Raw genomic sequence first — 27571 nt, 5'->3', positions numbered from 1 at the left:
TATGTCTATACATAAAATGCTATCTAAGTCACATAAAGTTGAGCCTTTGCATACGGCTGTACGGTCGTCAAGGCTAGGGCAAGTGCTACGGACTAAGATGGAGTCTGAAGAGGCGGTGGGTTTTCAGACCTCGGAGTCCACCACGTTCTCCACGAAGCGCAGGCCCTCGCCCTGGTTGACGCCCAGCATGATGTCATAGTTGAGGAACTCGCCCTGCTCCATCAGGATCTCGGGGTCGTCGGGGATGACGTCGCCGTCGATCACGGGCCCGAACGCCACGTGGTAGCGCGCCGGCTGGATGTCCTGGCGGCCCACAAAAAAAAGCTAAACCTTTCATGAATTAAACCAAAACTATGATTTTTTTCCCAGTATCTTCATGAAGAAATGAAAGAAAAATCTAAGAAATTCCATACATTAGAAGAAAAGAAGTAGTGAAAATAGCCGATCTACCAGCTCACAACACGTTGCTTCTCGCCACGTTGTGAGCTTGTAGATAGGCTATTTTCAGTAGTTTGGGTCCCGGGAGAAGGTCTAATTTCTGTTTGGGTCATTCTACCTGCTCCACCAGCTCGCGGGAGCTCTTCTTGCGCAGGCAGTCCACCATGTCCATCGTGTCCAGCACGTTGCAGCCCACCTTCTCGGCCAGCAGGCGCGTGTACTTGACGGGCTGGTAGTTGACGGCCCAGCTGGACAGCGCCGAGCCACTCTGGATGACGGCTCTGTGGAACAGACCTGGGACAGAGAAACAGAGAGAGCAGGTGTATCTTATTAATATCAACGTGTATCGAGATAAGACAACACCGGGGCATCAGCGGCAGCTGCGCGGCGGCGTTTAGGGATGACATTATTCTGAACAGCTCTATTAGATGCTATACACAATAATGACCGTTTCTCATTACGCCGGGACACTCCATTGTCACCGTAATCAAAGGGGGGGGACCCGTCGGCTACAGTTTTGATAAGAATAACAAAGGACATGAGAGAGGGAGCCCTGGTTGTTGCCATGCAGTTCAATGAGGAAATAATCAGGACTGATCATGAATGTGCGCTGTGCAGATGGTTCGGTCTATCCGACAGAGAGCAGAGAGCTTGTTTTGGGCTCACATCTTGTGTTGCTCCATCCAGCTCTGTACCCTTTCTCAGTAATGAAAAGTGTGTGTGTGTGTGTGTGTGTGTGTGTGTGTGTGTGTGTGTGTGTGTGTGTGTGTGTGTGTGTGTGTGTGTGTGTGTGTGTGTGTGTGTGTGTGTGTGTGTGTGTGTGTGTGTGTGTGTGTGTGTGTGCATGGGTGCGTGCCAGGAACAGATGCTCTCAGACTCGTTCTGCAGGCCTTGTTGCACAGGCACATGAAAAGTCATACCATCCCCGGCCCAGATAAAAAGGGACCCCCGTTTCTTAGTACAAAATGCAGCAGAGCTGTGTTTTTCTTAGTCGGGCCGATGGAGGAACGTAGCTCTGCTCACAACCCCGTTGATTTGCATCAGCCAAAGCAGCTTGAATTGGCCTAACCTCAAACAACACCGCCAGTATATATACTGCAGCGCCAGTTATTTTCAGGGGCTTGCACCTGCAATAGTGCAATTCAAAGAGCACACGTGCAAACGAACGCTCAGACGCATACACCGACGGGCTCGCTCAGACGCTCACTCACACATGCACACACATGCAAGCACGCACACACATGCACTCGTGCACGCACGCATGCTAGGGGTGGGACGATATGGGTACCGTCCTCACGATATGATATCTGTCGATATTAGGCCCTCGATAATGAAGTGTACTCCTTGCGGTTTCGCACATGCGCGCTGCCGTTCACTTCCTTGTTTACGGCTCCAAACCAATGGCTCGTAACTCCTAATCTAGGGAACTCTCCATGGTTTTGACCAAAAGGACAATGTTCTGTCTTCATTTCTGACTTCAGCATGCCTCTCGTTTGGAATATTAACACTTCTAGAACGACTTTAGCGTGACCAGCGTGAGGTAAGAACGGAAGATTATGCCTCCCGGTTTTGGGGAGGAGCTTCTCAGAGTAAAATCTGACATATCTGCTGGCACTCTAGCGCCTTTATTTTGAAGAATTCCCAGCAAAAAAGTGTTAATGCACGCATGCACACACACACACACACACACACACACACACACACACACACACACGCGCGAACACACGCGAACACACGCGAACACACAAACACACGCACACACACACACACACACGCACACACACACAAACACACGCACAACATGCAGGAGTACTTCTGCCTCGACTGCCTCGTGTACGCTTAAAAGTCACTTCTACCCTAAGGAATGAAAAGTGGATGTTGTGCAGACATTAGGCGTTAAGGGGTGTGCATCGAGGCATTCAGCCCGGCTGGTGGAGATGGGAGAGACGAGAGAGTCTATTAGAAGAAGGAGACTATACAGTATAGCCTCAACACTACAGTATGTGGACAAAACATGATGTACAAGTTCACCCAGGCAAACATCTGCTAGAGGAGATCTGGGACTGCATGGGGAGGAAGTGGGGGGAGAAGAGGGTGATTTGTTAACAAAGTAAGAGTAAAGGGGGTGGAGGAGGGGGGGTTGGGGTGGGGGGATACTACTGTAGTCCGGCCTCCTGTTCCCACATGGCTCCTACCGAACCTGGAGGTAGAAGTTTCAGTGTATATGAGGGAGGAGGAGGAGGGTAGCCGAGAGACCCAGAGGATGCAGGAGAACTGGGCCAATCAACTTGCACATTTTCACAGATGGTTCCATGAACCCCAGGACTAAAAAAGTAGCTTTTTACTTTACTCTATCCCCGACCTGTGGATGACTCCGGGCAGACTCCTGTCACATGGCTCTTTAGCTGAGAGGCCAGTACAGGTGGCCCTCTGCTCTGATTTGGGGGGGTTGCTTTTATAGTTAAATAGGTAGTTAGATTATTATTATTTTTTCCTATTTTTCCTTGCGGCACAAACTGGCCTAGTGAATTTCACCTAAAGAACAACACACTGCACTGTTGCAACGTTTAACCTCGCCTCATGGCGACACATTTTAATGATGCTAATATTTTGTGATTTTGTGGTTTGACAGGCACACAGGTGTCCCTGTACTCTTGAGTATCTTGAAGACCAGAACCCATTGCAAGTTGCTGTACTCTCCTGTACTTTGAACCGCGGGTGGCACGGGTTAGTCCAGCATGCTGTTAGTCCGACTACGTGGCCGGTTAAGACTCACCCGTGGCTTCTGTGTGCGGTTAGGGTAAGGTTTTGGGGATAGGGTTCAGGGATGTCAGATTAACATCCGCCATCCCAATAATCCGACACCCCCTTGAACCATTCCACCCGAGCATAAGGATAATGTCTAACAAACGGCAGATAAAGAAACAACAGCAGGTGAGTTGTCCTGAGCACACCGCTGGAGAGACGTGTGCTCTGTGTTCGTTTGTGATTGATTTTCTCTTCCCTGCAGGCCTGCGCCTGCACCTTGTGCTTTAAGGTCAGAGAGTATACAAACAGTGGGCAGTGGGCCGAAGACGGTGGCAGGCAATATACGCCAACGGGCGTCTCTAGTCCAGTCTGCCGGAAACTCAGAAGAAGCACCCTAATGACCACTATATGCTGTGAAAGTTATCACGGCCACGGTTCTGTGCACCCATTGTTTTTGTACGAGTCTAGTCATTCCACCTGTCACGCAAGTGGGCAACTCTAACGAGCAGTAGCACTCTCTGTGGGAACTCTGTCGACAGGAGGAAACACCACAACACGGTAAATAGGCCAGCGACTTTAATGTCGCAAATGCAAGCAAAGTAGCCAAAGAAAATGTCTCCACTTCTCGGCTGTCTTTTCACAGCTCGCAACGCATCGCAAATCTGCTATTTGCATTTAAAGGTATATTCGGTGATTTCACTTAATTCAAATATCACTTTTTGTTTTGTTTTGCTGTGATAATCCTCCCTACTATAGAGTGTGCTGACCATATAAGGAGTTCCTCCCTGTCCCCAGTTAACCCCTGGGGTCAAAAAAACGTAGGTTTCGTTTTTGGCTAGGTGGCCCATATAGGCTTCATCCAATCAGGATAGAGAGGGGCCTTCCGCCAATCATGATCGAGCGGGGGCGGGCCTCGGTGTGTGTGCTGTTGTGTGTGCTAATTTGCTTATTTCCATCGAAATAAGTAGTAAAGTGTGCCGCTTGATTTTTGAGTGATGGAAATAAGCGAATTAGCACAACAACCCCAATGCCCCATTCAATTCAATAATAATAATAATAATAATGGGACATTAACTCACAACCTTTAAAAACGTGTCGGGACCCTATATGTTTGGGAGTCGGACGCTGCAACACATTACAAGCATTATTAGCTCCCACCTCTGGAAGAGATGGGATGCTGTGAGCACGACGTGAATGCTATTTACATGTATATTGTTTGCCCTTGGACATGCAAGGCCCTTGGACATGCCCTTGGACATGCCCTTGGACATGCCCTTGGACATGCAAGGCCCTTGGACATGCCCTTGGACATGCCCTTGGACATGCAAGGCCCTTGGACATGCCCTTGGACATGCAAGGCCCTTGGACATGCCCTTGGACATGCAAGGCCCTTGGACATGCCCTTGGACATGCAAGGCCCTTGGACATGCCCTTGGACATGCAAGGCCCTTGGACATGCCCTTGGACATGCAAGGCCCTTGGACATGCCCTTGGACATGCAAGGCCCTTGGACATGCCCTTGGACATGCCCTTGGACATGCAAGGCAAGACGAGCAGGACAAAATAGCAACTACAACACAAAAACACCAGCTACAGCAAAAACAAATCAATGTAAATGAGTACAAAAGATAGACAGATCATATTCCTTCCAAATTTCTAGGGTGATCCTTAACACCCAACAACAATCCATAGTACCCCTAGTACCCTACCCATTCCAACTGGATGGTACTGATAGGGCCCAGAACCATCCCATCCCACTCCACAAGCAAGTCTAAATGGTAAATGGTTAATATACTGTAGCGCTTTTATCCAAATCGCTTTACATATAGATTGTGCATTACATTCACCCATACACGCACACATTCACATACCGATGCCTGGCGGAGAAAACCATGCAAGCCACCAACCTGCACATCGGGAGCAATTAGGGGTTCAGAGTCTTGCTCAAGGACACTTCAACACTAACTCTGGGGGAGCCCGGGATCGAACTGGGAAGCTCACAGTTCCCATCCAGCCGAACTCTCTCTACACTCTACCCCTAGACTGGAACTCACCTATATGCTTTCTATGGCATAGGCAGCTCCCGGCAGGATTCGCCGGGAGAAACTAGACACAGCTGCAGGACATGAGATTAATTAATTAGAGCTACAGAGAGAGAGAGAGGAGTGTGTGTGTGTACGTGTCTGCGTCAATTTAACAATGGTGCAGAAGATCAGAAATCAGAGACCAACGTTTGCGCTACTGTATGCCGAATTGAAGTGGACTCGGCCCCAGACTTTCTTTTCTCCCTGGAAATAAAAACGTCTGTTTCCAAGGCTACTCTATACCCCTGAGCCACATGCCGCCCGAGTCTATGCCCACACATAAAACAATTCCCTGTATACAGCTCCGCAGTATTAGCAGATAACCTCAAAGATAATTAACTACACAAACCCTAGTGTCCCGGCTATAATACTGGTCATGTCTCAATAGGCGAACATTATATGAAAAAAGCCGATCTACAGGCTCACGTTGTGAGCCTGTAGATCATCTATTGTTGCCGAAGAGATGCGGTGTGGAGGGGGAAAAGGAGGGGCCAGGTATAGATCTCCGGGGGTGGGGGGATGGGGGGGGGCTCCAGTCAACGAAGTGTAAGCAGTTAATTAAAGGTTATTGATAAAGGTCACATAAGGTTTCCTTTAATTGGGTAATACCTGTGATTAAGTGTGATATAGCCTAGCTGGAAAGCTCTGCCTTTTACACTGAGAGCTTGTTGGGGAAGGGAGGGGGTTTTCTAGGGGCTAGAATCTAGTTGACAGACATTTTAACAATCACCAGCCTTATAAAGCTACCTTAAAGGACTCTGTATCAGACTAAGCTTGATGAAATAATACATAGTTCAGTCCCAAAGGGAGTGTGTCGTGTTTATATGACTGTAGCCGCATTATGTAATAACAGGTAGGCTATACCCTTAGCCTTTTTTTTTTTTTTCTTAGAAAAGTACAGTGGGTATGTAAAAAAGAATATATCACACTCATGTGAAGTGAGGGGTGGCTTTTTTTGCTTTTGTACATCAATTAACTGTTTCTTGTGACGTTTTTCCACATTGGTTACAGTTGTATTGTTTCGTTCGTTTATCCACACTGGCTTGGTTTCTTGTATGAAACAAAATGTGTTACAAGATGCATTTATATTGGCTACATGGCGTCGTACATTGTCATTTAGTGCACTAAACAAAGATGAACCCATTCAGAACGGGAACCGCTTTTGGGGTTCTTGTTGCTATCTTTTAAGTTTTTCAGAAAACAGAAGACGTTTTAGAATCGGCCTCAGTCTCCATACACTTGGCTGGCAAACGATTCACGTCATAAGTGCTCTATCTAAACAATCATTAAACATCCCATAGACTTGGCTGCCATATGACGTTATCTTCCAAACCATGCATGATTAGAGGGTATAGCACCCCTCAAAGAAGAAAAGAAAGGACTTCTGTAGTCAAGTAGCAACAATCATGGTGTCACTATTAGAGACGTGTTATCACTCACATGCTTTGTTTATTTTTTATGAATGATTTTATATCTGGTGGTTAAGCTGCATTTTTGTTTTTGAAGTGAAACCAGGCTTGGCAATGGTGTTGAACTAAGACATGCCCTCCAAATGACAGCTTCCTTCCGTCAGTTGGACAGGACAAAAGAGGAGGTGGAATTGTACTGTCACAAAACGGTTCGCTTGTACTGAGGCAATTCTCCCTCATCCTTTGAATATCTTTTGAACTCGAGGCTAAAATTACAGTACTTATCTTTACTCTGTGAAGACCACCAAAGCATCTCTATTACAATTTACAATTTACAATTTAGGCATTTAGCAGACGCTCTTAATCCAGAGCGACTTACATTAAGCAATAACAAAAAGCATGGCATACATCACATGTATAAAAAGTAGTTATCATGAATCATGCGTAAACTAAGAACGTAACAGTGGAGTATCTATGTAAACTATACATACTATACTATATAATATATTATACATGTGTACTATAAAGTGCTATGACTACATAAAGTGCAATTCTAGAGCTGTCTACATAACAAGCTATAAGTCTGTTTAAAATACTATCTAAGTCTACATAATGTGCTATCTAAGGGGCTAGGCTAGGGCAAGTGCTACGGGCCATGGTGGAGTCTGAAGAGGTGGGTTTTCAGACTACGGCGGAAGATTGGGAGTGAGGCTGCAGTTCTGACTGCAATGGGAAGTGCATTCCATAGTTTTGGAGCCAGAAGGGAGAAGAGTTTGGGACGTGTGGAGCGTTGTCCCGGCGTTTTTAGTGAAGGTACCTCCAGCTTCCCTGCGTTGGCTGATCTGAGTGAGCGGGAGGGTTTGTAGGGTACGATCATACTTGTGAGATATGGGGGGGCCATGCCTTTGGTTGCTTTGAATGCCAGCATCAGAGTTTTGTATTCTGTGCGGGCAGCGACCGGGAGCCAATAAAATCCATCTATCCATCTATCTATCTATCTATCTTTTATCAGATTCCAGTGAACTGGTTCTATTGTCACTAGATATATGACAGGATCATTTTAAATGGAGATTTACAGACATTCCTACAGTATAAACAAAACAAGCTGATACTAGATCTATTGAATTGTTACACACTTGACAGCTTTGAGCTAAGTCGCCATGTCACTCACCCTACTCAGCAACATTGTAATTAATTAATTTGCTTTCAAAAAGAGTTATACACATCGTGGGGCGGCTGTGGCTCAGGAGGTAGAGCAGGTCGTCCTATGATCCCTGGGTTGGCAGTTCGAATCCCGGCTCCTCCTGTCTACATGTCGAAGTGTCCTTGGGCAAGACACTGAACCCTACATTGTGTGTAACCCCAGCGGGTTAAGGGTTAAGTACAATTTTGAGGTATATATTTTATTTTTACTGGAGTACTTTTTAGTTGTTTAGCCTATTACATTTATAGACGTTGGCATACGATACAACACATGCCAATATATAACTTATATCAAGAACATAACATACATTATGCACACGTTCCTGTGGTCAAAAATGTGTACTTTATTTACGTGTTTGAATGGAGAACTGGGCTTCTCATAGGAGTCAGTATGTGTCCAATTTGAACAAATCTGTAAGCACTACTCCAATGTTTTCCTCGAGGTCCTATTTTCCCTCGGTAGAAAAAGAAAAGCCACCATCAGACCTTGATAAAGTTTAGACAGTAATTTGGTTGCTTTCTGATTGTCTGGATTTGTTCCCCTTTATTACAGAGGTTCCTCCAGTGTTTGCTGTGTCAACCGAATAAAACTTATTAATTGCAAAAATCTGCAACACTTGTGAGCTAGGTACATCATATTTTCCCTGAATCTATTTAAATGAGAGCAGTGCTCCATTTTCATACAGGCTAGCAAATATTAGAAATGCCTTTTTCTTGTCTATTGTTTGAAGACATTGTCAGTAAATAAAAAAGGCAGTGCTGGGTTCACAATATTCACATACACCGTAGGAGAATAGGGTGAAAGAAGCTTATTCCAGTTCACAAACTTATGAGCACAGAGTGAAATAGAAATGGGTTGCTTGTTATTTTCCGGAGATTTTTCATTATCCACAGTAGAAGGCCATTAAATCCAAAGGTAATACATCATTGTTTACCACTGTAGACCACGCACTGGATTTATTTGCTTTGCTCAGTAGTATAGTTTCATACTAGGTGGTACACCAAGCCCACTTGACTCAAGTAGGAGATATACAGTACACTTATACATACACACACACACACACACACACACACACACACAGCGATACACACTTAGACACACGCTTGGGGACTGTATCACTCCAAATTAAAAATGGAATCTTCATAAAATGCTGCTATTTTACAACTGTTGTGTCATTTGAAAAGAGCAGATTTTTGTTGTGCACTTGCGTGACAAGGTGGAATGACTGAGGCCATATGATACCTTTCCCAGTATTATTCCAGCAAAGCTGAATTCCCACAATTTACAACAAGGAATTTATCAGAATCTGTTAACGGAGCAACATACTGTTCATGCCAAGTATAGGAACTCGGACGTTTCCAGCCTCTGAGTTGGAAAGATCCACTTAAAAGTCTTAATTCATAGTGAAAGGTTTGAACCAGACATATATTGCGTGCTTTATGCTTTTAAACAGACTTTCAAGTAGAAATAGAATGGGGTATGGTTAAACTGCCATCCCAACACTTATTTGACATTATTTGATCCAATCTGTATAGTAGACAATGTTAATACAATATAACTAGCACAGTGGGTTTGTTTTTAACTCCTGGGAACTGACTAGTACAACCACAGTCTGCACAGATAGGCATGTATTAGCTCAATGCTGCCATATATTATATAACGTTTAACCATCATTTAGCAACAAAAATATATTTTCTTCTTTGCCTGTTTATTATATTATATTGAATTTACTGACATCCTCTGGAGACTTGTCATTCTTGTATTTATGATTTCACACGCTCAGAGCACTTGTTATATCAGTGATTTATAGGGCGGCGGCGGTGGCTCGGGGGTAGAGTGGCTGAATGGTAACCGCAAGGTTGCCAGTTCGAACCCGGGCTCCCCCAGAGTTAGTGTCGAAGTGTCCTTGAGCAAGACACTGAACCCCTAATTGCTCCTGATGTGCTGGTTGGTGCCTTGCATTCATGCACCATCGGTGTATGGATGTGTGTGTGTATGGGTGAATGTAATGCTCATCTATGTAAAGCGCCTTGGATATTCATATGTTCCACTTCCAATGTCAAACACAATTAAATCGGAATTATTTGTATGACAATTAATCCTCAACTTAAATGTTGTAATCGTGACAGCCCTTGTTTGCCCTACTGTCACGAGGTGGTGAGCTTATACATTCTACAAGGGTAGACACATTTGTGACCAGATTTGACTGAGAGCCTGCCATCGCGCAAATTCCAGCTTTTCACCAGAGAAAAACTGTTTTTTTTTAGAGTTAATAGCATAGGCAGACTCTTCACATACTATAGCATGTCTGAAATAAGTGTCAGAGCTGAAATCGACATGTAAATATGAAATAATGTAGCTAGGTGTAATGTTAGAGACCACAGAAGTGAACCTTTCAAGCCTGTTTTCTCAACTCGCTGTTTTCTGCAAGACATTACTCTATAAGCCATATCTCCAAAACGGGTGGGTCAAACTGAACAACCAATATGTCAATTTGAAGCTATGATTCCCCTACGAAAATTCAAAAAAAATCCAATGGCAGTCCCTCAGTCAAATTTGGTAACATTTGACTAGGCACTGTTCTAAACCATATCAAAAGCATGCTGTAAATGTCCCTCTCAACCGCCTCTGCAACCCCCCAAAAAAACCTGATGTCTTGCAACCCCTGGGAAACTTCCCAGTTTGCACTTGGCATAAACACATGCATTACAAAGTGCAAGGTCAGGGTACGCACCAGGAGCCCTAGCCATTGAGGTATATATTTTATTTTTACTGGAGTACTTTTTAGTTGTTTAGCCTATTACATTTATAGACGTTGGCATACGATACAACACATGCCAATATATAACTTATATCAAGAACATAACATACATTATGCACACGTTCCTGTGGTCAAAAATGTGTACAGTATTTACGTGTTTGAATGGAGAACTGGGCTTCTCATAGGAGTCAGTATGTGTCCAATTTGAACAAATCTGTAAGCACTACAATGTTTTCCTCGAGGTCCTATTTTCCCTCGGTAGAAAAAGAAAAGCCTCCATCAGACCTTGATAAAGTTTAGACAGTAATTTGGTTGCTTTCTGATTGTCTGGATTTGTTCCCCTTTATTACAGAGGTTCCTCCAGTGTTTGCTGTGTCAACCGAATATAACTTATTAATTGCAAAAATCTGCAACACTTGTGAGCTAGGTACATCATATTTTCCCTGAATCTATTTAAATGAGAGCAGTGCTCCATTTTCATACAGGCTAGCAAATATTAGAAATGCCTTTTTCTTGCCTATTGTTTGAAGACATTGTCAGTAAATAAAAAAGGCAGTGCTGGGTTCACAATATTCACATACACCGTAGGAGAATAGGGTGAAAGAAGCTTATTCCAGTTCACAAACTTATGAGCACAGAGTGAAATAGAAATGGGTTGCTTGTTATTTTCCGGAGATTTTTCATTATCCACAGTAGAAGGCCATTAAATCCAAAGGTAATACATCATTGTTTACCACTGTAGACCACGCACTGGATTTATTTGCTTTGCTCAGTAGTATAGTTTCATACTAGGTGGTACACCAAGCCCACTTGACTCAAGTAGGAGATATACAGTACACTATATATATATATATATATATATATACACACACACACACACACACACACACACACACACACACACACACACACACACACACACACACACACACACACAGAGATACACACTTAGACACACGCTTGGGGACTGTATCACTCCAAATTAAAGATAATGAAGATGGAATCTTCATAAAATGCTGTTATTTTACAACTGTTGTGTCATTTGAAAAGAGCAGATTTTTGTTGTGCACTTGCGTGACAAGGTGGAATGACTGAGGCCATATGATACCTTTCCCAGTATTATTCCAGCAAAGCTGAATTCCCACAATTTACAATAAAGAATTTATCAGAATCTGTTAACGGAGCAACATACTGTTCATGCCAAGTATAGGAACTCGGACGTTTCCAGCCTCTGAGTTGGAAAGATCCACTTAAAAGTCTTAATTCATAGTGAAAGGTTTGAACCAGACATATATTGCGTGCTTTATGCTTTTAAACAGACTTTCAAGTAGAAATAGAATGGGGTATGGTTAAACTGCCATCCCAACACTTATTTGACATTATTTGATCCAATCTGTATAGTAGACAATGTTAATACAATATAACTAGCACAGTGGGTTTGTTTTTAACTCCTGGGAACTGACTAGTACAACCACAGTCTGCACAGATAGGCATGTATTAGCTCAATGCTGCCATATATTATATAACGTTTAACCATCATTTAGCAACAAAAATATATTTTCTTCTTTGCCTGTTTATTATATTATATTGAATTTACTGACATCCTCTGGAGACTTGTCATTCTTGTATTTATGATTTCACACGCTCAGAGCACTTGTTATATCAGTGATTTATAGGGCGGCGGCGGTGGCTCAGGGGTAGAGTGGCTGAATGGTAACCGCAAGGTTGCCAGTTCGAACCCGGGCTCCCCCAGAGTTAGTGTCGAAGTGTCCTTGAGCAAGACACTGAACCCCTAATTGCTCCTGATGTGCTGGTTGGTGCCTTGCATTCATGCACCATCGGTGTATGGATGTGTGTGTGTATGGGTGAATGTAATGCTCATCTATGTAAAGCGCCTTGGATATTCATATGTTCCACTTCCAATGTCAAACACAATTAAATCGGAATTATTTGTATGACAATTAATCCTCAACTTAAATGTTGTAATCGTGACAGCCCTTGTTTGCCCTACTGTCACGAGGTGGTGAGCTTATACATTCTACAAGGGTAGACACATTTGTGACCAGATTTGACTGAGAGCCTGCCATCGCGCAAATTCCAGCTTTTCACCAGAGAAAAACTGTTTTTTTTTAGAGTTAATAGCATAGGCAGACTCTTCACATACTATAGCATGTCTGAAATAAGTGTCAGAGCTGAAATCGACATGTAAATATGAAATAATGTAGCTAGGTGTAATGTTAGAGACCACAGAAGTGAACCTTTCAAGCCTGTTTTCTCAACTCGCTGTTTTCTGCAAGACATTACTCTATAAGCCATATCTCCAAAACGGGTGGGTCAAACTGAACAACCAATATGTCAATTTGAAGCTATGATTCCCCTACGAAAATTCAAAAAAAATCCAATGGCAGTCCCTCAGTCAAATTTGGTAACATTTGACTAGGCACTGTTCTAAACCATATCAAAAGCATGCTGTAAATGTCCCTCTCAACCGCCTCTGCAACCCCCCAAAAAAACCTGATGTCTTGCAACCCCTGGGAAACTTCCCAGTTTGCACTTGGCATAAACACATGCATTACAAAGTGCAAGGTCAGGGTACGCACCAGGAGCCCTAGCCATTGAGGTATATATTTTATTTTTACTGGAGTACTTTTTAGTTGTTTAGCCTATTACATTTATAGACGTTGGCATACGATACAACACATGCCAATATATAACTTATATCAAGAACATAACATACATTATGCACACGTTCCTGTGGTCAAAAATGTGTACAGTATTTACGTGTTTGAATGGAGAACTGGGCTTCTCATAGGAGTCAGTATGTGTCCAATTTGAACAAATCTGTAAGCACTACAATGTTTTCCTCGAGGTCCTATTTTCCCTCGGTAGAAAAAGAAAAGCCTCCATCAGACCTTGATAAAGTTTAGACAGTAATTTGGTTGCTTTCTGATTGTCTGGATTTGTTCCCCTTTATTACAGAGGTTCCTCCAGTGTTTGCTGTGTCAACCGAATATAACTTATTAATTGCAAAAATCTGCAACACTTGTGAGCTAGGTACATCATATTTTCCCTGAATCTATTTAAATGAGAGCAGTGCTCCATTTTCATACAGGCTAGCAAATATTAGAAATGCCTTTTTCTTGCCTATTGTTTGAAGACATTGTCAGTAAATAAAAAAGGCAGTGCTGGGTTCACAATATTCACATACACCGTAGGAGAATAGGGTGAAAGAAGCTTATTCCAGTTCACAAACTTATGAGCACAGAGTGAAATAGAAATGGGTTGCTTGTTATTTTCCGGAGATTTTTCATTATCCACAGTAGAAGGCCATTAAATCCAAAGGTAATACATCATTGTTTACCACTGTAGACCACGCACTGGATTTATTTGCTTTGCTCAGTAGTATAGTTTCATACTAGGTGGTACACCAAGCCCACTTGACTCAAGTAGGAGATATACAGTACACTTATACATACACACACACACACACACACACAGCGATACACACTTAGACACACGCTTGGGGACTGTATCACTCCAAATTAAAAATGGAATCTTCATAAAATGCTGCTATTTTACAACTGTTGTGTCATTTGAAAAGAGCAGATTTTTGTTGTGCACTTGCGTGACAAGGTGGAATGACTGAGGCCATATGATACCTTTCCCAGTATTATTCCAGCAAAGCTGAATTCCCACAATTTACAACAAGGAATTTATCAGAATCTGTTAACGGAGCAACATACTGTTCATGCCAAGTATAGGAACTCAGACGTTTCCAGCCTCTGAGTTGGAAAGATCCACTTAAAAGTCTTAATTCGTAGTGAAAGGTTTGAACCAGACATATATTGCGTGCTTTATGCTTTTAAACAGACTTTCAAGTAGATATAGAATGGGGTATGGTTAAACTGCCATCCCAACACTTATTTGACATTATTTGATCCAATCTGTATAGTAGACAATGTTAATACAATATAACTAGCACAGTGGGTTTGTTTTTAAATCCTGGGAACTGACTAGTACAACCACAGTCTGCACAGATAGGCATGTATTAGCTCAATGCTGCCATATTTTATAACGTTTAACCATCATTTAGCAACAAAAATATATTTTCTTCTTTGCCTGTTTATTATATTATATTGAATTTACTGACATCCTCTGGAGACTTGTCATTCTTGTATTTATGATTTCACACACTCAGAGCACTTGTCATATCAGTGATTTATAGGGCGGCGGCGGTGGCTCAGGGGTAGAGTGGCTGAATGGTAACCGCAAGGTTGCCAGTTCGAACCCGGGCTCCCCCAGAGTTACTGTCGAAGTGTCCTTGAGCAAGACACTGAGCCCCTAATTGCTCCTGATGTGCTGGTTGGTGCCTTGCATTCATGCACCATCGGTGTATGGATGTGTGTGTGTATGGGTGAATGTAATGCACAATCTAAGCGCCTTGGATATTCATATGTTCCACTTCCAATGTCAAACACAATTAAATCGGAATTATTTGTATGACAATTAATCCTCAACTTAAATGTTGTAATCGTGACAGCCCTTGTTTGCCCTACTGTCACGAGGTGGTGAGCTTATACATTCTACAAGGGTAGACACATTTGTGACCAGATTTGACTGAGAGCCTGCCATCGCGCAAATTCCAGCTTTTCACCAGAGAAAAACTGTTTTTTTTAGAGTTAATAGCATAGGCAGACTCTTCACATACTATAGCATGTCTGAAATAAGTGTCAGAGCTGAAATCGACATGTAAATATGAAATAATGTAGCTAGGTGTAATGTTAGGGACCACAGAAGTGAACCTTTCAAGCCTGTTTTCTCAACTCGCTGTTTTCTGCAAGCCATATCTCCAAAACTGGTGGGTCAAACTGAACAACCAATATGTCAATTTGAAGCTATGATTCCCCTACGAAGATTCAAAAAAATCCAATGGCAGTCCCTCAGTCAAATTTGGTAACATTTGACTAGGCACTGTTCTAAACCATATCAAAAGCATGCTGTAAATGTCCCTCTCAACCGCCTCTGCAACCCCCCAAAAAAACCTGATGTCTTGCAACCCCTGGGAAACTTCCCAGTTTGCACTTGGCATAAACACATGCATTACAAAGTGCAAGGTCAGGGTACGCACCAGGAGCCCTAGCCAACTGACAGAGTAAGTGGCTGAGCAATCAGAGAGATAATTAAAAACAAGTACTGTATCAAAATTAACTAACTAGGATAGCAGGCAGACATCAAACCTATGGCAACAGGTTTTATGTCTGGTTTGATGTATAGGGAAAAACATATATCTACGTACGTACGTATATTTCCTTCCACCGCAGTGTTGATTTCCTAGTGTTGAAACTAAGCTATGATGACTAAAACTAAGACTAAATGTATTGACAAATTTGTCAACGGATAAAAACTAGACTAAAATGTTAGGCAGGAACTAGTGGAGCGGAGATCCAGTAGATCTAAAAGACGACATTTTATGTTTGGTTGCACTCGGGTGAGCTTGTAGATCTGCAATTTTCAGCATGCAATCAAGTGTAAAATCATAAAATATATATTTTTTGTCGACAAAGTATACTGTAGATTTAGTTGACTAAAACTAGACGAAAACTAAAACTTTTCAGATGACTAAATTATGACAAAAACTAAATATCACGTTATTCAAAAGACTACGACTAAAACAAAAAAAACAAAGTTGCTGTCAAAATCACTGCAGGCAGGGCCGTGCACCTATTAACCCATTCAGGCCTGACGTCGAAATTAAAAAAAAAAAGTTTTCTAAATCATGACAATTTTCTGAAAGATTTGAGGCACATTTTAACGATTTTTCAAAAATAGCAGATCTACAAGTTCATAGCGCGCCACTCGGTGGCGCGCTATGAGCTTGTAGATCTGCTATTTTTCAATAGCTAAATTATAACATAATGTTTAAAACACCAAAAGGGGTTCCCGCCCCAAAATGGGTTAACATTGCCCAGGCAGATTGTAACTGCATGTGTGATGAAGCACTGCTCGCTCAGACGCTTTCACAAAGATGAGAATTAAACAGAGCAATACCGCATCCTGTTTGTAATAAACAGAAAATGATGCATTATGACAGACCGGCTACACTACCTGAAAACAATTTTGTGTGTGTGTGTGTGTGTGTGTGTGTGTGTGTGTGTGTGTGTGTGTGTGTGTGTGTGTGTGTGTGTGTGTGTGTGTGTGTGTGTGTGTGTGTGTGTGTGTGTGTGTGTGTGTGTGTGTGTGTGTGTGTGTGTGTGTGTGTGTTTTGCGGGGGTGGGGGGTTATTATGAATAAATGTCGTCTCGACGGTACTCTATCCCAAGTAGATTATATTCAGGTTGCAGAAGCACAGTATGAGGGAAATTCACAATGACTTTTCGCCACAAGGAAGTGGATCCAGAATAATGAACACTATCTCCTGTAGAATAATTGCAATACAGCTCCCTGTTTCCAAGTAGAAAGGAGGTCCTCGACGTGAAGTCATTCTATCGCGGGTGGTGGCTTGCCCTCTTGGTCTACAGTAGTCGACTGCATTACTAAAATCATCTGCCCTCCCAATTCATGTTCGCTATTTTATTATGGACAATACAGTATAGGCTCTGTGCGTCAACAGGTGGCGTACCTGTTTACTGTTCCGGTTCCTGCTTTCCCTCTGGCTTTGTTTGATCGGCTTGGAAGCAGGTTTGAATCGGAAACACATAGACGCCTTAACAAACGACGTCACACTGAAAAGCACAGTATGTGCGCGCAGGCCAACAGCACATCAACCCCATCGCTCATTTTGACCTAATTGATAAAGACCTCTGTCCCTGCTAAACACGCTAAACCCGACTTTTGTTTTATATGGTTTATTTGCCATTTTTGATAACTTTTAAGACATAGATGGTTTTCCTCAGACACGTCACACATTTGGATCACGTGACCGGAAAAAAAAATCACTGATGCTGGGTACTCAGGGCTTCTGGGTAATCGAGGATCAATGCATTGTCTGTGGGGAGTCATGGCAGCAAGGCGGTCGCGTTTTTCTTCTTCCTTGTTTTGGATGGTGGTATTGGAATATGCCCCCATTTTCTGAGAAACCAACGCGCTATTTTAACGTGGAAGATCGCCAGTGGCGTGCACAGACATTTATAGGGGCAGGTGCTCAAGTTAAAAAAAGGGCACCTTGTGCAGCGCGTGGAACCGGCCGGTTGCCTTAATCTATTTTGGGCGGGAACCCCTTTTGGTGTTAGCATTATGTTATGCTTTAGCTATTGAAAAATAGCAGATCTACAAGCTCATAGCGCGCCACCGAGTGGCGCGCTACGAGCTTGTAGGTCTGCTATTTTTGAAAAGGGCACATTGCCAAAAGGGCAGGGGGTGCTCTAGCACCCCCTAGTGTCTATCTGTGCACGCCACTGAAGATCGCGAAATGGAGCTACGTTGACGACAGGGTGATTCTTCAAAGGTTAGTTACTCCATCAGTGAAGCCCATTTTACGATCAAAAATCACGGCGCTGTTAAGATGCAAATAGAAAAGTGGTAACTGCATTCACGTGTAAAAATGCACCGTCACATTTTCAGAATGTTGTTTTTCTCCAAGTGTGGAGGAAGAATGCTTATGATTTTTTATTGTGATCTCTCGCCCTTGAAATATATAAACCTTGGTTTCTGTTGTGCGTAAACAATGGTAGCAATTCAAAGCAGTCGTCCTCAAAACCACAGCTACAGTCGCTGTCATGAGAACAGAGGGAGCGCTACCAGAACTGCTCTTGCTCCAGCATCTGTGCCCCCCTCATGTCTAATTTATGCTCCATCCCGTGAAGGTGTCGTGCGCGCAGAGGACGGCCAAGAATAGCAGACCTCTAAGCTCACACCGGCCGCATCCGCAATGTGATGTGAGCTTGTATATCAGCTGTTCTCGGCGCTCAATACTGTTGCGCGATAATATATACAGTATGTCTGTCTCGCTATGGTGCGCCTCACTAGCCAACACACAAGAGGAGGTTGAATGAAGTGAAACCAGCGCTCCCCAAAACAACACAGGTTTTGGGGATTTGTTGGGAATTGATTACATGAGACAGTGACCTGTGCGTCCAGTCTCAATGTTTGTAAACAAATAAATGGTCTATATCAGTGGTTTTCAACCCATGGTCCGGGGACCAACAGTGGTCCTTGATGGGGTTCCAGGTGGTCCCCTAAATGATGGAGAGTTGATAACCAAATGGACTATTATAGATCTTGAGAGTGTAAAATGTTACGCTCTCAAGAGTTAAATTATTGTTATCTCTCCTATGCCACATCAATACAGCATGGATTGTGGACAAACTTATCCAACGATGAGAAAACATTCTTTAGTTTTGGGTCTGCAAGGCTACATCTCATCAAATGATGGTCCTTGGGCTCAAATGCCAAATAAATAATGGGCCTTGATATGAAAAAGGTTGAAAACCACTGGTCTTGAAGGTGTCATATGGGCACAGAGCCTATTTATAATAGTCTACTATTGACTGTGTTCGTGAGTAGCTCAGAGGGATGGAACACTGGGCCATTGCAGCCAGCTCATTGGCCTGGTGGTTAAGAGTGTCTGCCCTGAGATCGGGAGGTCAGGGATCAATCACCACCCTGAGGCTTGGATTAAAGATAAGTCTGTGAAACATACTACCGTCATGCCCATGGGGGTGTACTTGTACATCAGGCTGCCCCACCACGGAAATGGACCATAGATTTCCTGACCCATGGGTCACGTGTCTCGGGAACTGTTGGTTCCCAAGGCTACTTTTACTTACTGTAACTAACCCTGGCAGAGTCATGAGAGAGTCTGAGCACGAAAACAGCATTGCTGTTTTTCACCAACTGTGCGCAATCTAACACATCACACACAAACACACACACACATATTAACTGTATATATGATGATTTCGCATGTGCCAGTACAGTACAGTACAGTGACAGTACAGTAGTAGTACAGTAGAGGGACCGTTTCGGATGTGGGGCGGCTCGCCGGATTCGGCCCGGCCCCCTGGGCCCGGCCCCCCCGAGGACTCCCCGGAGACCCCCCCCATGGTAACTCTCTCATTTCTCTACCGTTTTGGACGTGGGGCGGCTTGCCGGAACCGGGCCGGCACCCTGGCCGTGGTCCTGTGGGTCTGGAACTTCCGGGGACCCCCCGGGGACCCCCACACGGAGTTGCACCACTCACTTCACACGGGTGTGTTTTTTCTTTTAAAATGTTTGTATGGACATTTTTCAACATGGAAACAACTGACAATTAGGCAAATTAATAATTGCAATTTTCTCAAATAATTGCGATTAGGCGATCATGTAATTAATAATTGTGAGAGGCAATACACTAGCAAAGATATACACTAGCCCTGATCCATACAGCTCTATACGGTAGATACAGACAGCAGTACCCAGACTTGGCTTGTGGTATTTCCATGGAAAAGTGGGTGGCTGTGTTTATGTCTTTGTGTTTATGAGGTAAAAAGCCAACCTAAGTGCCAGATATATCACTTCGATAGTCTTAATCAGAGGCAACGGGGGTGCTTATTTTTCCCTGGCGAAGATGAAGTGCTTATTTACGGAGCCATTTACATTTATTTGTTTGCGAGTAGTAAGTGGGATAAATGCGTCTGGGGGAGTGAACTGTGTAACGTGTAAGTGAGTGCGTTCACTGGTATCTGCCACACTTTTGTGCATTCACACATGTAAATGTGAGCACTGTATGTTTATATTGTGAGTATAAGTTCCGTGGTGTGTATAATGTTACATTATTTATGTATCTGTGTGTACACATGCCTTTGTGTACTCACTTGTGTGTGTGTGTGTGTGTGTGTGTGTGTGTGTGTGTGTGTGTGTGTGTGTGTGTGTGTGTGTGTGTGTGTGTGTGTGTGTGTGTGTGTGTGTGTGTGTGTGTGTGTGTGTGTGTGTGTGTAAATGGTAAATGGTGCATTTATATAGCTCCTTTATCCAAGGCGCTTTACATAGATTCACACATACATTCATACACCGATTGCGGCGGATGCCATGCAAGGTACCAACCAGCACATCGGGAGCAATTTGGGGTTCAGTGTCTTGCCCAAGGACACTTCGACATGTAGACAGGAGGAGCCGGGATTCGAACCGCCGACCCATGGATCATTGGACGACCTGCTCTACCTCTTGAGCCACAGTTGCGTGCGTGCGTGCGTGCGTGCGTGCGTGCGTGCATGCGTGTTCACGTATTCCATCGGTTCTCAAACTAGGGTCCAGGGACCCCCAGGGAACCTTGACGGTTTCCCATGAGATCCCCAGTCAAATCCATGCGGTGGTCAGGAGCCAAAAGGACTGTTACCAGTAAAGAAAGAAAATCAGGTGTGCTTCCTCTGGAAACTGCCCTTGGTTGAGGCAGTGGGTGATGAGCTTTGAAAATAACTTAACTCATAAACCAACTAAATGGAAAAAGTGGCACTCCAAAATAAAATATGCAAGACTGGCTCAGATGCAATTTCTCATGTTTATTTGCGAACGCTGACGCGTTTTGGCAGAGCCCTCTTCAGAGCAGACTAAAAAGTAAACTTTTTACCAGTAGTCTGTAACTCGGAGAGTGTACACATGAAACCGAATGGACCCTTGATGGCATTCGTTTCCATTTGTACACTCTCAGAGTCATGAGGGTCGATGGCCTAATAATATGCTTGGTCAGACTGCTTGGGCGCCTCCTGCGTACCACCAGAGGGGGGCTCAAGTACCACTAGTGGTACATGTACCACAGGTTGAGAATCACATGGCCTAATCATGCATACCAAACTCAAGTTCATGATTATAATACTAGACTATCCGACAATCTCCATCCTCCCTTCAGCCGTACCACTCATAGCCAGTTCTCCATTAAAGACAGAGGTTCTTTACTCTGGAATACACACACATTTGATTTGCCAATTCCTCATCTTCACTCAGTAACTTTAAACTTAGACTGAGGGCCAGCCTGATGAATCAAGCCTCTCCACTTGCTTCTACTGTACCATATGTGTGTTTGTTGTCACGGAAACGGTGGACAGCATGACATCATCCACGAAGTCATGTCTCCCTATAAAGTGTGGTGCCCAGAAGCATTGAAGAACATATATATATAACATAGGCAGATATATTATACTACTAAGTATCTCATATTGTAAGAAGTATTCAGAACCATATATCAAGGAGGTAGCCTACCTAAATCATTGGGCTCAAGCTGACTGCTATTGACTAGTTCACCAGCTCCCTCCCCCGACGCCTAAGGCGAGATACAGTCCTCTAATCATAAGGCCATAAGGCCTTTCCCAACACATCTTACTGATGCGACTGTGGCTCAAGAGGTAGAGCAGGTCATCCAATGATCCATGGGTCGGCGGTTCGAATCCCGGCTCCTCCTGTCTACATGTCGAAGTGTCCTTGGGCAAGACACTGAACCCCAAATTGCTCCCGATGTGCTGGTTGGTACCTTGCATGGCTTCCGGCGCAGTCGGTGTATGAATGGGTGTGTGAATGGGTGTGTAATGCACCTTGGATAAAGGCGCTATATAAATGCACCATTTACCATTTACTGATAACCCCTACAAGCATAGGTATTCTCAGTTACAGTATTTGTTGTTTGTTATTTTAGGTGAGAACCTTGCATAAGCTCTTTATGGGTATCCTTTCTCACCTGCACTTATTTTCTGTCTTTTAATAATGCTACTGTTTTTATTGTGCAGATTACTAAAACTAAAACCTAAAACTAAGCCAGAGGACCATGAACATGTGAAAAGCATTGCTGTATGCTAGCTTCAGTGCATGGTGTATGTGTGCCACAAACAGCTGTATGCTAGCTTCAGTGCATGGTGTATGTGTGCCACAGACAGCTGTATGCTAGCTTTCGTGTGCCACAAACAGCTGTATGCTAGCTTCAATGGTGTATGTGTGCCACAAACAGCTTTATACTAGCTTCAGTGGTGTATGTGTGCCACAAACAGCTGTATGCTAGCTTCAGTGGTGTATGTGTGCCACAAACAGCTGTATGCTAGCTTCAGTGGTGTGTGTGTGCCACAGACAGCTGTATGCTAGCTTACGTGGTGTATGTGTGCCACAAACAGCTGTATGCTAGCTTCCGTGGTGTATGTGTGCCACAAACAGCTGTATGCTAGCTTACGTGGTGTATGTGTGCCACAAACAGCTGTATGCTAGCTTCAGTGGTGTGTGTGTGCCACAAACAGCTGTATGCTAGCTTTCGTGGTGTGTGTGTGTGTGCCACAGACAGCTGTATGCTAGCTTCAGTGGTGTATGTGTGCCACAGACAGCTGTATGCTAGCTTCAGTGGTGTATGTGTGCCACAAACAGCTGTATGCTAGCTTCAGTGGTGTATGTGTGCCACAAACAGCTGTATGCTAGCTTTCGTGGTGTATGTGTGCCACAAACAGCTGTATGCTAGCTTACGTGGTGTATGTGTGCCACAAACAGCTGTATGCTAGCTTACGTGGTGTATGTGTGCCACAAACAGCTGTATGCTAGCTTACGTGGTGTATGTGTGCCACAAACAGCTGTATGCTAGCTTTCGTGGTGTGTGTGTGCCACAGACAGCTGTATGCTAGCTTCAGTGGTGTATGTGTGCCACAAACAGCTGTATGCTAGCTTCAGTGGTGTATGTGTGCCACAGACAGCTGTATGCTAGCTTTCGTGGTGTGTGTGTGCCACAGACAGACAGACAGTCATGCATGGATGGTGTCCTCATACAGACAGCATAAGTCGGGGAGCAGTGGGGTCAGCAGAGCTGAGCCGCCCTGTGGTTGTCCGTCTCCGCAGGACGGTGGCCTGTGCCTCGTCCCGGGGAGAGGCAGCAGATGTCAAGGATTTCAACCCACTTGAAAAGCATTAGAGGGGCGGCTGAGAGATGAAAGATGTCCCCCGGAGGCAGAGAGGGGCATAATCCTCCCATCCATCCCTCTCTGCCCCCTTTCTCCTCCTCCTTCCCCTCCCCTCACCTCCTTCTTTTAGTGCTATTGCTCCTTGTCGTGATCAGATTGCGACCCAGTCATGGTGCATGTGTGTCTCTGTGTGTGCACACTTGTGTGTTTTCGCGGGGGGGGGGGGGGGGGGGGGGGGGGTTATGGGGGATAAGAGTCTGTCTTGAATTCCAATGCAGGCCACAGACAGCTACTTTCCAAATGGTTTTGATCAGAAGGTGCTGTAGAAGGAAAACATTTGTCCGCTGTCACCCACCGAAGCTATTTTGAGGGACCGATATGTCAAATCATTTTGGCTGTAATTGACAAGGACAGGGGGATTGCAGCCAAGACCCCCGTCCCCCCCCACCCCACCCCCGCGAGCAGTCCTCTTTCCGTGGATGGACGGACTGACGGGCGGACGCGTCCCTCAGATCATGGCCAGATGCCCACACGGCTGGAGTCCTATAGGGGCGGTCAGTTGACACGTGAGGATTTATCTCAGGCTTTGAGGGACGATGAGAGGGGGAAGAAGAGGAATGCAGTTTATTGTTTACGGGGGAAACCGATAAATCCAGAGCACACAAGCTGTCACCGTGCCAATAAATATGTATTGGAGTGTGTGTGTGCGTGCACGTGTGTGCGTGTGCGTGTGTGCACGTGTGCGTGTGCATGCATGTGTGTGTGTGTGCGTGTGCGTGTGTGCGTGTGCGTGCGTGCGTGTGTGTGTATGCATGTGATATGAGCCCCACTGTGCACGGTAGGAAGCTCACAGGAGAAGGTCACAGAGAGGGAGGCGAGCGGAGCGTCGGCTCCTCACCTACTGAGGGGGTCCACTAATTATCCACACCGGGAGGCATTGTGTGCGTACTGTAGGCCTAGCTTTGACTGACGGGCTACAATGGTGATGAGTTGACTGAATTGCGTGCACCACACTCTGATGTTGGTTAGCCATTTGTGACGTTATTTTCTTTATCAAATATATATATGGTGTGGATGTAACCACCTAAACTCGGACAAACTTTTTATGGCAGTATGGCTGCTAGTATTTCCATCTACATCAGTGGTTTTCAACCAGTTTCATATTATCAAGGCTCATTATTTATTCTGCGTTTGAGTCACGGACCACCATTTCATGAGATTTAGCCTCGCAGACTCAAGACTTACAATATTTTGATGATTCTCCAACCTGTATTGATGTTGGTACCATTTAGGAGAGATAACAGGCAGACGTTGATCAAAATAACAATTCTTCTACATTCTCTAATTGTTTGGACTTGTAAATTTAGTAAAGCAGATGTTTAACAATAATTTTACTCTTGAGAGCGTAAAATAAAACCAAATGGACCCTATTTGGATTCAATAGTTCTCAAAAGCTCTCAATAGTTAAATTGTTAAAGATCTAATATGGGTCCATCATTTAGCTGTGGACCATGTGGAACACCCTCAAGGACCACTCGTGGTCCCCGGATCACTGGTTGGAAACCACTGATTGACACCAAATCTCTTCGCCGAAAATAGCCTAAGCTCACAGCACCACAACATCACAAATGCGATGCGCTGTGAGCTTGTAGATCGGATATTTCCACAGAATGTTCGCCACCAGAATGGAGATGCTAGGGTACATGTCGTTAACCATCCGTGACACTGTTTTGACTTAATTCAGTGGAATGTGGAATGCACTTTCAGATTCAGACCACAACATGACTTGTGACAAGCAGATGGGAGCCGCACATTTGTCAACAACGTGCTCGTGAGTCGTCTCGTCAGGCTTTTGTGTTTGTCGTGTTTTGGTTTGGTAAAGGCAACAGATAGCCCCTTCTTTATCTGTCTTGTGTTTGACATGCAAGAGCCCCGACACCCAAACCGTGAGCAGATCCATCAAACCATAGCTCCGCTGGCATATTGAGGTCACACTGAATTATGACTGTGAGCCATGAGGTAATCATTCACCGGGCCCCCGCTCAAGTGCCGGGCGGCGTGCCGGCGTTGCGGCAGCCTCATGCGCCGCCGTTTGCCGACCTCGACCGCTCTGCCCCGCCCCCGCAGGCACCCGCTAAACGGCATCTCGGCCCGGGCCCTGGCCAAATTGGTGTAGCGTCCTGGAGATAATTCACCGCACATCGGAGGGAAAAAAAAAAAGAGAGAAAAGAAACAAATCAGCCTTGGGGCTTGACGACCACTGTATCGCCTTTCACGGTCTGCACATGCACCCTCTCAGCTCTACGTGCACACATACACACACAGGCAGTAATAAAGCATTGATGCTTTGTGATGCATCACCTCTTAGTGGTATTTCAACTGCATCATTTTGAGAAGAATTGTATGTAATTACATCTTTTGGCCATAACATCTTCAAATGTGTGTGTGCCGAGAACTGAGAGCTTGCTGAATCAATTGCATTGTTTATATTCCACTGTTGGTTTTCGAAAATGGAGTAAATAGGTTCTTCCTGTCAAATTTGTGAATTCTGTATTTCTTTAGTGTGCATTGAAATGGATTCATCCTGTCAAGAAAAATGTCTAGACAGATGTCTAGACAGGGGGGTGGTGGTTCAAGGGTAGAGTGGCTGGATGGTAACCGCAAGGTTGCCAGCTCAAACCCGGGCTCCCCCAGAGTTGTCCTGATGTGCTGGTTGGTGCCTTGCATGGTTTCCGCCACCATCGGTGTATGAATGTGTGTGTGTGAATGGGTGAATGTAATGCACAATCTATGTAAAGCGCCTTGGATAAAGGCTCTATATAAATGCAACATTTACCATTTAGATGCAAGGTTGATGTTTGCCTGCTATCTTGTCGCACTTGATTGTATTCTTGGCACTCTGTTTACATAACCATTACACTGTCATCTGTCTGAGTTCATGCCACTTACTCCAATCTGGCACTTTACAAGACACTCTGGATAAGAGTGAGATTGAATAATTGTTAAAAACTAAAATTGTAATTTAATTAAATAAAAGACTTCATTATGCATTGAATCATCCCCCAAACAATCGTGAAAACAAATTGAATCATGGGGCCATCAATGGTGTAGAGAAACTAAGTACATTTACTTAAGTTACTTAGAATTTTAGGTATTTAGGTATTTCCAATTTCCAGTACTTCTACTTCTACTACATCTCGGAACCAAATATTGTATTTGTATTCCACTACATTTATTTGAAATCTTTAGTTACTAGTTACTTTGTAGATTTTGATTATTATTATCACAAAACATACATTTACCACTTCAGCCCTATTTCTGCCATTTGAAAATAGCCGATCTACAAGCTCACAATGCGCGTCACATCGCGATCCATTGTGAGCTTGTAGATCTGCTATTTTCAAAAGATTATTAATTAATTTGAAATGAAAATGACATTGAGCACAATGAGTACTTTCTACTTTTGGCACTTCAAGTACATTTTGATGCCAATACTTTTGTGCTTTTACTCAAGTACGTTTTTAATTCCGTACTTAGCAGAGTATTTCTGACAGATTGGTTAAAATAATATTTTATTCATTAAAAGAATGATTTCTTATTGCAGCTTTAATCATCCACATGCTGGCAAGGACCCCTCCATCCTGAGCTCCTGTTGGGTAATCAGATGTCTTTCTTGGGCTCTGGGCATCCAAGCAAATTTGGATGAAGTAAACATATTATGAAGATGCTCCAAACAATTTGCTTATCTCTCACAGCAGAGAGGGTAAAATGAAGTGGCTGTGTGTTTGGAAACATTATAATATGTATTTGTGTGTGTGTGTGTGTGTGTGCGTGCGTGTGTACTGTGTAGCCTACGTACTGTGCAAGTTCGCGCCTGCACTATATGTGCGCGTGACGTGCGTGCACGTGTGGTGTTATTCTTGGGTTTATCGACGAGGATGTTCTGCCGATGACGACGTCGCTATGAATGCCACACATATACTTTGTAATCTGGAACAGCTGGCAAAAATCACTGACGCGTCAACATACTGAGTTTTATCAGTCGGGCGCCGTGATATATGTGACTGTAAATCCCACCCTACAAAACG

At 44.0% G+C, this 27571-nt stretch overlaps 1 protein-coding gene across 1 annotated transcript in view; it reads right to left on the bottom strand.

The window, feature by feature from the left end:
* The window catches only part of nlgn3a (neuroligin 3a), a gene marked incomplete at its 3' end in the record, with an annotated part of 226338 nt that overhangs the window by 20029 nt on the left and 178738 nt on the right, over nucleotides 1-27571 (bottom strand). The window contains 2 exon segments of the mRNA XM_079507939.1: nucleotides 130-303; nucleotides 557-732. Of these exon segments, the coding sequence (XP_079364065.1) occupies nucleotides 130-303; nucleotides 557-732 (350 nt within the window).

Source organism: Electrona antarctica, assembly GCF_951216825.1.
Source record: "Electrona antarctica genome assembly, chromosome: 1".
In the NCBI taxonomy this organism is placed as follows: domain Eukaryota; kingdom Metazoa; phylum Chordata; class Actinopteri; order Myctophiformes; family Myctophidae; genus Electrona; species Electrona antarctica.
The sequence above is the reverse complement of the archived record's forward strand: the minus strand, read 5'-3'. Positions and strand labels throughout refer to the sequence as shown.